The sequence below is a fragment of the Callithrix jacchus genome, chromosome 2 (genome assembly GCF_049354715.1).
Source record: "Callithrix jacchus isolate 240 chromosome 2, calJac240_pri, whole genome shotgun sequence".
In the NCBI taxonomy this organism is placed as follows: domain Eukaryota; kingdom Metazoa; phylum Chordata; class Mammalia; order Primates; family Cebidae; genus Callithrix; species Callithrix jacchus.
The window spans coordinates 63,444,723-63,459,980 of NC_133503.1; the positions used below are offsets into that span (position 1 = coordinate 63,444,723).

At 37.0% G+C, this 15,258-nt stretch overlaps 1 protein-coding gene and 1 non-coding gene across 5 annotated transcripts in view; one reads left to right on the plus strand and one right to left on the minus strand.

The window, feature by feature from the left end:
* Nucleotides 1-15,258, plus strand: part of RANBP17 (RAN binding protein 17) — a 438,613-nt gene that overhangs the window by 330,523 nt on the left and 92,832 nt on the right. For all 4 annotated transcript variants that reach the window (XM_002744545.7, XM_008990995.5, XM_078365784.1 and 1 more), the window contains 2 exons: nucleotides 2,255-2,343; nucleotides 12,536-12,643. In XM_002744545.7, coding sequence (XP_002744591.2) covers nucleotides 2,255-2,343; nucleotides 12,536-12,643 — 197 coding nt within the window. The remainder of the gene's footprint in view (nucleotides 1-2,254; nucleotides 2,344-12,535; nucleotides 12,644-15,258) is intronic.
* On the minus strand, nucleotides 8,033-8,139 carry LOC118151813 (U6 spliceosomal RNA). Its single transcript, XR_004740220.1, has one exon. It is a non-coding gene; the product is annotated as a U6 spliceosomal RNA (small nuclear RNA).

The following is a 15,258-nucleotide window of genomic DNA, read 5'->3' on the forward strand; positions in this document are numbered from 1 at the left end:
GATCGCCTCTCACTCTCAAATTCCTTAGTGGGTGGTTGAGCTCCTAGTTAGCAGCTTTTTCTTTTTCGCATCCGGGCTGCATATGTTTTGGCTATTGAGAAAACACTCTCTTTAGTGTTGTTTTTGTATCCATGTAGATTATTACAGTATTCTCTGCTGCTTTGAGATAAAAGATATTATTTGAGCATAAGAAATCTATTTCTTACTAACACTGCATTTTTCTGTTCAGTTGAACTCATTTAAAACATACATTTGGTTATTATATGCTTCCCCTGTAGTAACATTTTCTAGAATGAAACATTGATATAATTTCATAGCCACATTTTGCCACTTAAAAAAAAAAAACCATAGATTTGAGTTCTATAGACCACTTCTATTAATTTGACATCTTTTAAGAAAGGAAAAAGTTGTGATAAAATAAAAATTAATCTTTTTGTATAATGAGGATAATCTAAAATATTTTAAGAGCCCTTTGTACTAGACACAAAGAAGTAAAACTTATGGTTCTTGCTAATTTAGACTTAAATGGTAGATATCTCATGTGTAAGTGGAAACTTAAAATTATTTGAAGCATAGCTTAAAACTTGTAAGTGTACCTAATAAAAATAGAACAAAAAGCCTAATTTATTAGAACGACTGCAAAGGTAAGGAGTCAGAATAGAATGGTTTGAAGAAGGCTTCATTGAAGATGTATTTTGTGCTGGAGGCTTCCAGGAATGTGAAAAGCTGAGAAAGAGAGGGACAGGTTTCAGGTGGTTTTAAAAAAAAAGGCTACATGAAAAGGCAAAATGCTTAAAAACTAATTGCAGGTTACGTGAGGGAACTACAAGGAGGCAGGCTGGTTACAGAAAAACAAGAACTGGTGAGAGTATGAGAAAAAAAAGGAGTAAGTCATTTAAAGGAACAGAAACAAAAATTCAGAGTTTTCAGATTCAGAAATTCAGGTAACCATCATTCTCTGAACTGTTAGACGGTATAGAAACTGAATATTCCTATAAATAACATTCAGTTACATTGAGTCACCTCTTAGGCAGAAAGAGTGGAGAGGATGAGAAATTCCAGATGCCTCTGAGAGTTAAACTATTATTTACTACTTTGAAATTAAATTAAATCAGCCATTAAGATGAGGGTCAGGATTCACTGTTTGCTTAATAATAATTTAAACTCCTTCGTAAAGAGGTTTTCATTTATTACCAAAGTGTGAGAAAAGAGAAAATCTGGTAGAAAAAAAAAAGTTCAGAGACCATTTCTAGCTGAGTATTTGCAACGAAACAGTATCTTCGGAAGTCACAGTTGTGTATCTCAATTATCCCACCCCCTTGTTTTGTAATTATGTTTATTTGTGCTCTTTGTTCTGACATTCTAGCATCTGTTCATGGGTTTTCTTTTTCTCTTCCCAAGCATCAACCTAAGGACAGCTTAATTAAGAGTCCGCAGTACAAGTCAGATCTCTTCTATTCAAGAGTCAAGTTTTTGGTTTTTTTCTCTAAAACTAAATACTTATGGAACATTTACTGTGTATCAGTCTCTGCTAGGCATTTCACATACATTTATTAAATTTACTTGTCACAGTGCTTCTGTGAGAAATGCATTATTAGCCCCTTTTATAGATGACAAAAGTGAGCCTGATAAATTGTCTTGCCTTAAGTCTTAAAGCTGGGATTCAAATTCAAGTCTTAGGACATCGAATATAGAACTTGTTTTCTTACATCTTCCTCGCTTGGGGAATGTGACTGCCGTTCTGTGTGTATCAAAGTACCAGTAGGTCAGTTGGCCAGTTTTATTTTGTCCTAAAGTTATTAAAGATATTCGTTAGGAATTTTTAAATGCCTTTCTAGGATAGACTCTAAATTATGTTGTAGAGGCGATTGCATACAAGCCAGTGTTGAAGATTTGCTGTTATTAAATAATATCTAGACCCTGTACATATCTGTTTTGTGTAATTATCAATTCTAATCTCTTTTTTTTCTGATTTTGCTTTATTCAGAAACAAAGCATATTAAGAATCTAAATGCTTAGCTATGCTACTGAAATTATGACTTAGCTAAATTTGTAAGAAGCAAAGTGGAGTTGATCAGCAGATTTGATGGTCTGTTTGTTTAGAGAGTCTGTGATTTTCTGTAGAAAGAGGTCTGAACGAGACATTTTAGCTAATGAATCAAAATCAGATATGTGGTCATTATTGCCTGATTATTACTCCATCTGCTCTGCGCTAACGTGAAAATCAATTACTGTGTCTCTTTCCCACTGACAGCGTATGTTGATCGGGCTGGCAAGAGATCTTCGAGGGATTGCCTTTGCACTGAACACAAAGACCAGCTACACCATGCTGTTTGACTGGATGTATCCTTATTACACTGTGACAATACCAGCTCTGTGCACAGAGGGACGCCAGGCCCCTCGCTTTCATTTAATAGTATGGCACAGTAGGGAAGAGGAAACAAAGCTAAATGAACTAATGTGTAATCAGCTAAAAATTACAGCACAGTGGCAGCAGAACAGATAACTGAGCACAGTATTTGGAGACCAGGCTCAGAGGGGTCACGTTTTTGGTGCAGTTAAATATTGATACTTAAAAATGACTTCCCCCAAATGATTGCTTACGTTGGAGTTGAAGGGATGATCTGGCTAACATCTTTAGGGATCAATGAATCCTACCATTTGGCATTTTTGGGGGGAGATTTGAATCTCCATCTCAATTAGCAAAGCTGGGAAGATCATTTTATCTCTTCGAGGCCTAACTCATCATGCCACAGTTTTTCATTATCATGAAAATAATTAATGGACATAAAAATGGGAAAATAGTCAAGATTTGTCATTTGGTGTAAAATCTGAATTTACCTTTGCCAAGGGTTAGCACAGGCAGAAAAAAAAATCCCCCACAGAAATGCCTTATCATGTAAGTTAAAAGAGCACAGACTTTGGTGATAGACAGACGAGGCTTAAAATCCCAGCTCTTCATTTACTGTGTTGTGAACCTTGGCAAGTCATTTCACCTGTGTGAGTCTTGGTTTTCTCATTTGAAAACAGATATAATTCAGTATCACGGCTTATTGTAACCATTAAAGTAGGTAGAGTGTACTCTGTATAATGTCCGACACATTTTTGGTAGTTGTAAGTGGCCATTAATATTGTTCTAATAGTATTGCATGACTGTCCTTTGATCCCAACAGGAAGTGGTACTGTATGCAAGTCATATAAGCGTTAGATAATGGTTTTATGTCTTTTATACATGAAACCATCAGAGCATGTGAAAAAATTATATAATCTCAAAGCTAATTTACTTTTTAATCTAAACTGTTACTCAGTTGCTTTGTTTAAACCCTTCTTAGCAAACTTTTCTATAAATTAAATTGCAATAAAAAACTTCTTAAAAGCAACTTCCAACTACTATGCCACAGTTGTGGCCAAAAATTTAACTAATGGGGGATGTAGGCATGTTTTAGGGAGAACTCTACATATTATAAAAATTTTTAAACACTTATTTACCCGGAGAAGGGTTGCAGCTTTTTATGTAATTGAGTAATCATGCACATGCTTTACATCAATATATAATATGTATAGAGTATAAATTTCAACGTGGAAAGTCTTAAAATTCTCTTAATGATGACAAACTGAAATTATTTATGACCCTTTCATTTCTGCCTTTTTAAAAATTTTTAAGAGACAAGGACTCGTATGTTGCTCAGGCTAGACTCTAACTCCTGGGCTCAAGTGATCCTCCCACCTCAGCCTCTAGACTAGCTGGGACTCTGGGACTACAGTTGAGCTCCACTGCACCCAGCTTGACCCTTTTCTTTCTCTAAACATAAATAGCAACTCTCAAAATCAAAATTTTCATTATTTGAAAAATAATAAAAGTCTACTTTGGGCACTGTAATATCGATGGTGATCTTAAAACCAGTTCACAACTCTAGGCTATCTAGTGATTAACATTTCATGTTTTTCTCTTCAACAGTTTCAACCAAGAGTCAAGGTCAGAAACCTTCCCCTCACTGTCAAAAAAGAACTATCTGCCATAATTAACACTGCCCAATATTTAGAGAAGATACTATAATTTACATTTTTATTTGTTTTCCATTTTCTTATTTAGCTCCTTTGAGGGTGGGGGTGAACCTTTCTGAAATGAAACTTTTGTCCAGCAGATGGCAGAAAATAGCAAACGGAAAATCTTGGGACTTAATGTTTTGCTTTGAACTGGAAACCTTTGTCTCCTCCATTTGACCATAGATGTTGAAGTTACCAGGGTCGGGGCGGAGACAAGTGTCAGTTATGCCGGAAGCTGTGTTAGATTGCCAAATGGGGTGGTTTGGTACTGGCGTTGCTTATAATAATTGAGTTTCAGTAGCAAATCAGCTTCCTTGGGAAAAGGCCAAGGGCTTTTCATAATTGTATTGACAACAAAATGAATATGATAAATGGTGTTCATTCAGTTGAGACAAGATTTATAGTTTTCCTTTGGGCAAGGGATGAAGAACAAATATTTATAATAATAGTAAAATTTGTTTAAAAGTTATATTATTTGATAATTCAAAAAGCTTTATTAAAATATTTTGAAATACTTTAAGCAGTTTCAGGTGATAAAGTACGGATTCTTTCCAAAGTATTCAAGTAATGCAACAATGAATAAGTATGATTTTTAAAATGCCATGGATATGAAAGTCATTTATTCTTTCTGAAATGTTCATATGTCAAACCGTCAGTGATGATTTCCACATTACTGCTGGGGAAAGTTTATTTGCCTTTTATCCACATAAATGTGTGTTCTTTAATTTGTTATACAATCCTTAGCATGCAGAAGAAACATCCTGTAAGAGCACATGTCATCTTAAAGTCAAAATGCATTTTATTTATGGCGATTATTTGATAAAATGCTATTTTAGTGGTTAGCTATTTAATTCAAAAACATTTCTATAAACACTGACTGCATTAACTGCTCCACAAACTACATTGCTTTTCACTCTGTCCTTCCAAAACTAAATTGCCTGAAACTACACAGCAACCATCTTGATAAATGGTTTCCAGGGCTGGAGAATTGAAGGAGGATCACTGACTTACTTCTTTGTCCCTGTGATGGGAACGCAACATTAAGAAAACACCTTATCTTGCCACCTTGTTTAAACTTTTCCTAGATCATGCTCAAACTGAAGTATCAAAAATTCAGAGGGAAGTTGGGAAAAAAATTAAGAAATTTGTATGACATTATTTTCTCATACACAGTCTTTTGTTAAAATCTGATCGTTGTGTTCACTGATAGGAACTCAGTGCTGTTTATTAATGTGCATAAACACATAAACAAGATAACAAGATATGTAGAGGAGCACAAACTTTGGAATAGCCCAGTCTTAGACTCCAGTCCTAGATTCACCACTTAAACTGTGGGTCTCGGGTAAGTTACTAAACATCTCAGAATCATAATTTTGCCTTCCATAAAACAAGACTAATAATAACTAACTCACAGGTTTGTTGTGAGAAGTGTCATGATTCTGTTATTCTGTAAAGGGCCCAGTACAGTGGCTGTCATCAAGTAAATACAGTCGTTGTTAGTTCTTTTCCCTGATACGTAATGAGACAATGGAATCCCATTTGCTCACTTAATCAGCAAAGTGGGCTAAGGACTGGGCTAGGTTCGTGAGAAATGCAGATCCTACCCCCAAAAAAGTTTGATATTTACATAAATTGCTATAATAACGTATAGAAAGTGCTGCAAGCCATAACAAAGATATAAACAGGACAGTGAATGCATTTAGCTGGGGAATCAGGTAGGTCTCTGGAAAGGTGAAGGTGTTTCCCTGGGTCTCATCAAATAAATAGGATTGGACCATATGGAAAAAGGAAGGAGCACCGGTTTTCAGTTGACCTAGGCATCAGGTTTAGGGACTCAGTAGTGAAGATATTTTGTTAGAGATACCACTCATTTCATGGTTGGAAATGTAGGTTGTTTGGGACTCTTGAATATCAGTCTCAGGAATGTAGACCCTTATTCCATAGGTATAAGGGTCTACATTATAAAGCAACTAATGGTTATGATTGACTAACACAATCAGAATTGTTTTCCAGAAGAAAGTAATTGGCAATACCATTTTAGGCAAACTGAAATAGAGAGGAAAGTACAGCTGAGAATTCACTGTTCAGCAAGTATTGTTTTTTTCATTTCATTTCTGTGCCAGGCAAAGGAAATGCAATAATGAATAAAATGATTTCTCTTATTTAATTTTGCTTTAAGTTCTGGGATACATGTGCAGATCTTACAGGACTGTTACATAGGTATGCACATGCCATGGTGATTTGTTGCCTCCATCCATCCCCGTCACCTACATTAGGTATTTCTCCTAATGTTGTCCCTCTCTAATCTCCCCACCCCCTGCTATCCATCCTCTAGCTCCCCAACCTCCAGCAGACCCCTGTGTGTGATGTTCCCCTCCCTGTAGTATGTATTCTCATTGTTCAACACCCACTTATGAGTGAGAACATGCAGTGTTTGGTTTTCTGTTCTTGTGTCAGTTTGCTGAGAATGATGGTTTTCAGAGTCATCCATGTCCCTGCAAAGGACATGAACTCATCCTTTTTTATGGCTGCATAGTATTCCATGATGTATATGTGCCACATTTTCTTTATCCAGTCTATCGTTGATGGGCATTTGGGTTTTTTTCCAAGTCTTTGTTATTGTAAACAGTACCGTAGTGAACATACGTGCGCATGTGTCTTTATAATAGATCAATTTATAATCCTTTGCGTATATACGCAGTAATGGGATTACTGGGACAAATGGTATTTCTATTTCTAGATATTTGAGAAATAGCCACACTGTATTCCACAGTGGTTGAACTAATTTATACTCCCACCAACAGTGCGAAAGCATTCCTATTTCTCCAAATCCTCTCCTGCATCTTTTGTCCAGATTTTTTAATGATCGCCATTCTAACTGGCATGAGATGGTATCTCAGTGTGGTTTTGATTTGCATTTCTCTAATGACCAGTGATGATGAGCATTCTTTCATGTTTGTTAGCCACATAAATGTCTTCTTTTGAAGTCTGTTCATATCTTTTGCCCACTTTTGATGGAGTTGTTTGTTTTTTTCTTGTATATTTGTTATAGTTCTTTGTAGATTCTAGATATTAGCCCTTTGTCAGATGGGTAGCTTGCAAAACTTTTTTCCCATTCTGTAGGTTGCCTGTTCACTCTGATGTTAGTTTCTTTTGCTGTGCAGAGGCGCTTAAGTTTAATTAGAATTTTTGTCAATTTTGGCTTTTGTTGCCATTGCTTTTGGTGTTTTAGTCATAAAGTCCTTGCCTATGCCTATGTCCTGATTGGTATTGCCTGAGTTTTCTACTAGGGTTTTTATGGTGTTAGGTCTTATGTTTAAATCTTTAATCCATCTTGAGTTAATTTTTGTATAAGGTGTAAGGAAGGGGTTCAGTCTCAGCTTTTTGCATATGGCTAGCCAGTTTTCCCAACACCATTTATTAAACAGGGAATCCTTTTCCCATTGCTGGTTTTTGTCCAGTTTGTCAAAGATCAGATGGTTGTAGATGTGTGGCGTTAATTCCAAGGCCTCTGTTCTGTTCCATTGGTCTATATCTCTGTTTTTGTACAAGTATCATGCTGTTTTGATTACTGTAGCCTTGTAGTATAGTTTGACGTCAGGTAGCATGATGCCTCCAGCTTTATTCTTTTTGCTTAGGATTGTCTTGGCTATGCGGGCTCTGTTTTGGTTCCATATGACGTTTAAGGTGGTTCTTTCCAGTTCTGTGAAGAAGGTCAATGGTAGTTTGATGGGGATGGCATTGAATCTGTAAATAACTTTGGACAGTATGGGCTATTTTCACGATATTGTTTCTTCCTAACCATGAGCATGGAATGTTTTTCCATCTGTTTGTATCCTCTCTTCTTTCCTTGAGCAGTGGTTTGTAGTTCTCCTTGAAGAGGTCCTTTGTGTCCTTTGTTAGTTATATTCCTAGGTATTTTATTCTCTTTGTAGCAATTGTGAATGGGAGTTTGCTCATGATTTGGCTTTCTGTTTGTCTGTTAAAAAATATAGAACACTTTACAAATTTGCATGTCATCCTTGCACAGGGGCCATGCTAATCTTCTCTGTATTGTTCCAATTTTAGTATTTTTGCTGCCACGGTGAGCACAAAATGATTCCTCCTTAGAAGCTCACTATCTAGTTGATTTACGCATGACTAATAAACAATAAAATGTCAGTGTGTTATAACAAAGATGCATGCAAAGGGCTATATGAGCATGTGTGAGAAAAAGAGCAGTGCTTTTTGCAAGATAGAGAAGGCCTCTCAGGAGAAGTGAAAGTTGAGCTAAGCCTTGCAAGATGGAAAAGCATTTGCCAGACACAAGAGAGGAAAGGCTTTCAGCAGCAGTCCCTTTGTGAACAAAGGTTCAGATGTTTACATATACACGGATTACCTTTAATCTCTGAACTGGCAGGCTGTTTCTATTCTGGAGCCACGTCCCCATAGCCTTGTCTCCTAACACTTTTAATGAAAACTTTGTTGCCTTCTAGTACTAACAACTGATGGATGGATGGATGGACAGCTGAATGGATGTTGTAAAGAAGCAAACCTGGTATTTCTCACATTTTCAGTTTTGCTGTCCATAAGGCAATGTCATATCATTAATGCCTTTGATTTTTAATTTATCTGTTGTGGACCTTAGAAATTCATTAAGAAAGTCTCAATAAAAGTAGTTAGATCTGGGCATCTTCTACCTAAGGGCTCCTGTTCTTTTCTTCCTGCTCATATATACATAGTCCTCACAAGGCCACTGGAAAATTAAACTCCTAGAGTGGGTTCTGGTTCTTACCCTGTAGTTGAGCCTGGCACTCTCACTCTGCAGCCCTTTTAACCTCTCTGTTGAGTAGACCTCTACTCTGCTTTTCAATGATCACTCATTTTCTCTGTGGCAGTCACCTCTGTCAGAAGCATATTAGAATTGGTACGACTCTGATTCAACACAGAAAAAGGAGCATCCCCTTTTATCTCCTGGCCTTATCCCATAGTGAATGCTGTGTGCTCTGAAAAATATCATGGTTTTAATGCCATTATAGAATGCCTTTCAGAGACCTGTGTGTGCCTCTGGTATTCTTACGTTCTGAGATTTGGGTTGAATCCATATTCTCATGAGCCTTCCAAATGCATTCCCAGTAATGATCTCTGAATTTGTACTCAGGAGGTCCCTTGGTGGAATATTTTCTCACCTGTGTTCCAGTGGCACTGCTTCAGAATTTCTGTCCTCAAAGCCTCCCTATTCTATGTCTGCTACCCTGATTTGAGCATGTGTTTCCCAAGATTAAAAGCTATATCTTCCTGGCTGAGCACAGTGGCTCACACCTGTAATCCCAGCACTTTGGGAGGCTGAGGCGAGCGAATTCAAAGTCACGAGATCGAGACCATCCTTGCCAACCTGGTGAAACTCCACCTGTACTAAAAATACAAAAATTAGCTGGGCATGGTGGCACACACGTGTAGTTCCAGCTACTTGGGAGCCTGAGGCAGGAGAATCGCTTGAACCTGGGAGGTTGCAGTGAGCCGAGATCATGCCACTGCACTCCTGCCTGGTGACAGAGCAAGACTCCGTATCAAAAAAAAAGGTTATATCTTCCTTAACTCTGGATTCTCAGCCCTTAGCATAGTACATAGCATATGGTATCTACATCTACCAAAAGTAACAGTTTTTTAGTCCATAGAAACAAAACAGTAAGTTGTCTGACAACAGTCAAAATACAGTTAATCAAGTGGACTGACTTTATTTCTGTTATTTTCATCTAACTGAAACCTTAGTCTCACCTATACACTCGCTTCTTATCCCCCTTCCCTGCCTTATTTTCCTTTGTAGTACTACTTTTTTGAGACTAGTCTCACTCTGTCACCTAGGCTGAAGTGCAGTGGTACAATCATGGCTCACTGCAACCTCTGCCTCCAGGGTTCAAGCAATTCTCTTTCCTCAGCCTCCCGAGTAGCTGGGACCACAGGCATGTGCCACCATGCCTGGCTAATTTTTGTATTTTTAGTAGAGACAGGGTTTCACCATGTTGCCTAGGCTGATCTCAAACCTGTGGCCTTGAGTGATCCTCCCGCCTCAGCCTCCCAAAGTGCTGGGATTATAGGTGTGAGCCACCAGGCCAGGCTTTCTCTGTAGTACTTTATAAGATATATTTATTTTGTTTACTTTCTGTCTTATTAGAATATAAATTCCATGAGGGCAGGGATTTCTTCTTTTTTTTTAACTGGTGTCTCTAGAGAGTGTCAAACAATGCTTGTTATAGAATAGGACTTGAGAAAATAATGATAAGAAAACAGTTTCAGCATATACAAATGCATACCATTAAGATGGTATGCATGTCTAATAGGAGAAAGTACTACTTTTAGGAAGCATATCACTCTTAAAGTTGTAGGTGGCTTATTTTCATTGAACTTCATATGAACTGTTTTCTAAAGCTTCAAAGTGAAATACACAATGAAATAGTTCTAATCATGAAGCTACACTTCATTTTTAGGTTTCAAGTTTGTAGCAACGAATATTTATTGAAATCTGTTTTGTGCCAGGCCATGCATTCAACAAGAACTTAGTATATGCCCTCAAAAAGGTCATAATAGGAGAGATATACAAGTACTATGATTGTGCTAGCACAGAGTTCCACCACCATACACAGGAGACACTTCTAACCCATTAGGGAGAGGTAGGAGGCAAATGCATGTGATGTCAGAGAAGGCTTCCTGGGATAGTTGACACCTATATTGAAATTGACATTCAAATAGAAATTAGCAGAAAGGTAGTAAGTTCTCTGTTCTTTAGAATAGGGCAGACAAATAACACAACAACCAACCCTAACATACTGTGTTATAAGAGAGATATGGTCATGAGTGCTCTTTGAACATAGATGAGGAAGAGACTAATGCCTTTGGATAAAATAGAGAAAACATCCCAGGGAAGGTAAAACTTGAGCTTGGTATTGAAAAACAGGGATATGTTAGACAGAAGAAGTGGTTTATAAGGGAATGGAAACAAGAACTGGCATTAGTGGGTTTGCAGGGAGTTATGAAAAGCTAAATCATAGAGCAGAAATGCTAAGAGATAATGCCGGAAGTAGGCAACAACCAAATCTTAAAGGACCTTGAATGCCATGCTAAGGAGTTTGAAATTTATTCTAAGAGCAGGGAAGAAAATTATGATGATCTGACTGTGGAGATTTCTACCCAGACCACACCGAAAAGGAACACCATTAAGTGATTCAGTTTAGCATTTTGATCTGAAACAAAAGACAAGTATGCTGGAAAACACCAGAAAGAGACTTGAGGATTGGGAAAAGAAAAGAGAAATGAAGGCAGTGACATAGTTTTTCTGCTACAGTTTGGGACCTCAGTCCTATATTCATGTGCCTACTTGGCAAAGAGATGGCCAGTGTTGATTAGAGGGCCAGTGGAGCTGAGTCTGTTTTCCAGGTTCTGATGGTCTTCAGCATAGACTTATTGGAGGCATATACTTCTTAGTATTAATAAGGATGGTAGAAAATGTCTCCTCGTGTGTACATGGGACTATCTTTAGTGACACTGATGTTGAGTAGATTAATAGTTAAAAAAAAAAAAAAAAGGAAAGTCAGGGTTTCACCATGTTGGGCAGGCTGATCTCGAACTCTTGACCTCCTCCACTCGCCTTGGCCTCCCAAAGTGCTGGGATTACAGGCATGAGCCACCGTGTCTGGCCTAGAAGATAGCTTTTATAAGACAGTTTGTTGGAACTTATCTGTAAAGCTATCTGGGACCAGGAATATTTCGGTTCCTTTTATACTTATTCATATATTCAAGTTCATTATTTCTTCCTCTTACGAAGTTTGGCCATTTACAGTTTTCTAGGTATTTTTCCATTTTATCTACATTTTCACCTTTGTCAATGTACAGCTTTGTTTTCTTCAAGCTGTTTTCTTCAAGCCAACATCCCAGATGTTCCTTGGAGCTACATTGAGACCAAAAAGAGCAATTCAACAACTTTTTTTAAAAAAGAAGAATGTAATTTTGAAACTGAGAAATATGTATGTAAGGTTTATTAGGACTAGTTCCTTCTACTTTTGCATATTTTTAAATTTCACAATAAAATTATTTTTAAGTAGTATAGTACCCAAGAAACTGATAATAATAACTCAAATATATTTTTATCCTCATTAACTAAATTTATTTTTTTTTCCTACAACATTAGGCATAATTCTTTAACTGTGCTGCTTACATGATACTTTAAAAGTACATATTTTATTTATACAGTATTCTAAGAACAAAGCAATATAACATGTAAGATACATTACAAATAAGAACATATCACTGGCAGCCCTAAGAATGTATATATATCTGTGCAGGTTAGGGAGAGCAATTTATAAAATGCCATTGTATAGTATAAATATAGAACAAATTAGTACAAACATAGAAAATATGGATTCTTTTTTTTTTTTTTTTTTTTTTAGTGGCACTAATTTTCAGGAACAGTATTTCTTTAGACCCTTAAATTCTTTAACAGACTTTATAAAAGATACCCAACGTATCTTCCCATTCTTCAGAACGCTGTTGAACGGTGGTATGGAGAGCCAGCATGTACAACTCCCATCTTGAAACTTATGGCAGAACTGATGCAAAACAGGTAAGCAGTGTGACAGGTGTGAAAAAAACAATCTCCTATTAGCAGAAATCTCCAACAGTCAGACTTTCTTGATTTGTGTATTTTCAAGATAGTTAGCAAGAGCCCAGGAACCAAGACTTAAGATGATTGGTGAAAACAGAATTAGAGACATAAGATCGAGGCCTTTTGAGAGAAAGAACTACAGTGTACGTGGTGGTCTATGGGCACTATGGGAAATGGAAAAGAAATTGGAAGACTACAGCCACCATTATTTAAAATATTCAAAGGCACAAAATGGAGGAGGACAGCTATTTTAACTATTTCACTGCTTAAATGCAATTCTATATAATTTTAAAGCAGGAAAGAAGTTTAGAGGTCTCTGAGTTGAGATGCTTTATTTGATGGATAAGGAAAATGATTCTCACAGCAATTCATGGGAACACAGTTTGCCTCAGATGCTCTGGGAATTATTCCTGCTTTCACTTCTAAGCTATGCTTCTTCCTCTATGCCAAGAGGCATGGATTTGGTTGATTTATACACTTGCAATTTTCATTGAAAGAGCAACTATAATACTTCTCTGAATTTGCCCAATTGACCTTCTAATTTGCATAGACTGGCAGAAATTCAAATATTCTGCATATAAATGTTAACAAAGATGTAGCGAAAAGAGAAAATCTGGCAATAAGCTAATTGGGTTTTAAATATGTCATTGTGGATATGGCTTAGCACCAAATTACCTGTCCCTTAGCCATCCTGTTTCATCAGTTCCCCTTTGTAGACTGTGTGTTTAATAGGGAGGTGTCCAGACGGGGAAAGGGTATAGGTTGCAGCTCTAATTTTATCTCTGGTGCTGGGTTTTTCACAGCAATCATTTAAAATGTTTACCCTAAAATAAGAGGTGGAACCATACCTTGTAAATAAAAAAAATGTGAGCATCGTTTTTTTTTAATGCTGTTCATTTTTAAAAGCCACTTTCATAGGTGCCTTTTAAATATTAAAGGAAGGGTGACTGTTTTTTATATTAGAAATTTAGGTTTTTTTATTATATTTTAATTTTTTTCGGCCAGAAAATTGATATTATGTTACTGATACAACATTTAATATTAAAGGAAGAAAACCATTACATTGTATATTTATGACGTATTTTATGTCAGCCATAGGCAAATGATTTTTTTTTTTTATTTTACTCTAAGTTCTGGGATACATGTGCAGAACGTGCAGGTTTGTCACATAGGTATAGATGTGCCACGGTGGTTTGCTGCACCCATCAACCCGTCATCTAGGTTTTAAGCCCCACATGTGTTAGGTATTTGTCCTAATGCTCTTCCTCCCCCTGCCCCCCCACCCTGTGACAGCCCCCAGTGTGTGATGTTCCCCTCCCTGTGTCCATGTGTTCTCATTGTTCAACTCCCACTTACGAGTGAGAACATGCAGTGTATGGTTTTCTGTTCCTGTGTTAGTTTACTGAGAATGATTATTTCCAGCTTTATCCATGTCCCTGCAAAGGACATGAACTCATTCTTTTTTATGACTGCATAATATTCCATGGTGTATATATGTGCCACATTTTCTTTATCCAGTCTATCATTGGTGGGCATTTGGGTTGGTTCCAAGTCTTCTCTATTGTAAATAGTGCTGCAGTAAACATACATGTGAATGTGTCTTTATAATTCTTTGGGTATATACCCAGTAATGTGATTGCTGGAACAAATGGTATTTCTGATCTAGATCCTTGAGGAATCACCACACTGTCTTCCACAATGGTTGAACTAATTTATATTCCCAACAATAGTGTAAAAGTGTTCCTGTTTCTCCACAGCCTCACCAACATCTGTTGTTTCTTGACTTTTTAATAATCACCATTCTAACTGGCATGAAATGGCATCTCATTTGTTTAGTTTTGCATTTCTCTAATGACCACTGATGATGAGCTTTTTTTCATGTTTGTTGGCCACATAAATGTCTTCTTTTGCAAAGTGTCTGTTCATATCCTATGCCCATGTTTTGATGGGGATATTTGTTTTTTTCTTGCACATTTGTTTAAGTTTCTTATAGACTCTGGATATTAGACCTTTGTCAGATTGGTAGCTTACAAAAAGTTTCTTTGATTCTGTAGGTTGCCTGTTCACTCTGATGATGGTTTCTTTGGCTGTGCAGAAGCTCTTTAGTTTGATTAGATCCCATTTGTCAATTTTGGCTTTTGTTGCCATTGCTTTTGGTGTTTTTATCATGAAGTCTTTTCCCATGCCTATATCCTGAATGGTATTGCCTAGGTTTTCTTCTAGAGTTTTTATTGTTTTGGGTTTTACATGTAAGTCTTTAATCCATCTTGAGTTAATTTTTGTATAAAGTGTAAGGAATGGGTCCAGTTTCAGTTTTCTGCATATGGCTAGCCAGTTTTCCCAGCACCACTTACTAAATAGGAGATCTTTTCCCCATTGCTTGTTATCATCAGGTAGTTGAAGATCAGATGGTTGTAGATGTGTGGTGTTATTTCTGAGGCCTCTATTCTGTTCCATTGGTCTATATATCTGTTTTGGTACCAGTACCATGCTGTTTTGGTTACTGTAGCCTTGTAGTATAGTTTAAAGTCAAGCAGCATGATGCCTCCAGCTTTGTTCTTTTTGCTTAGGAT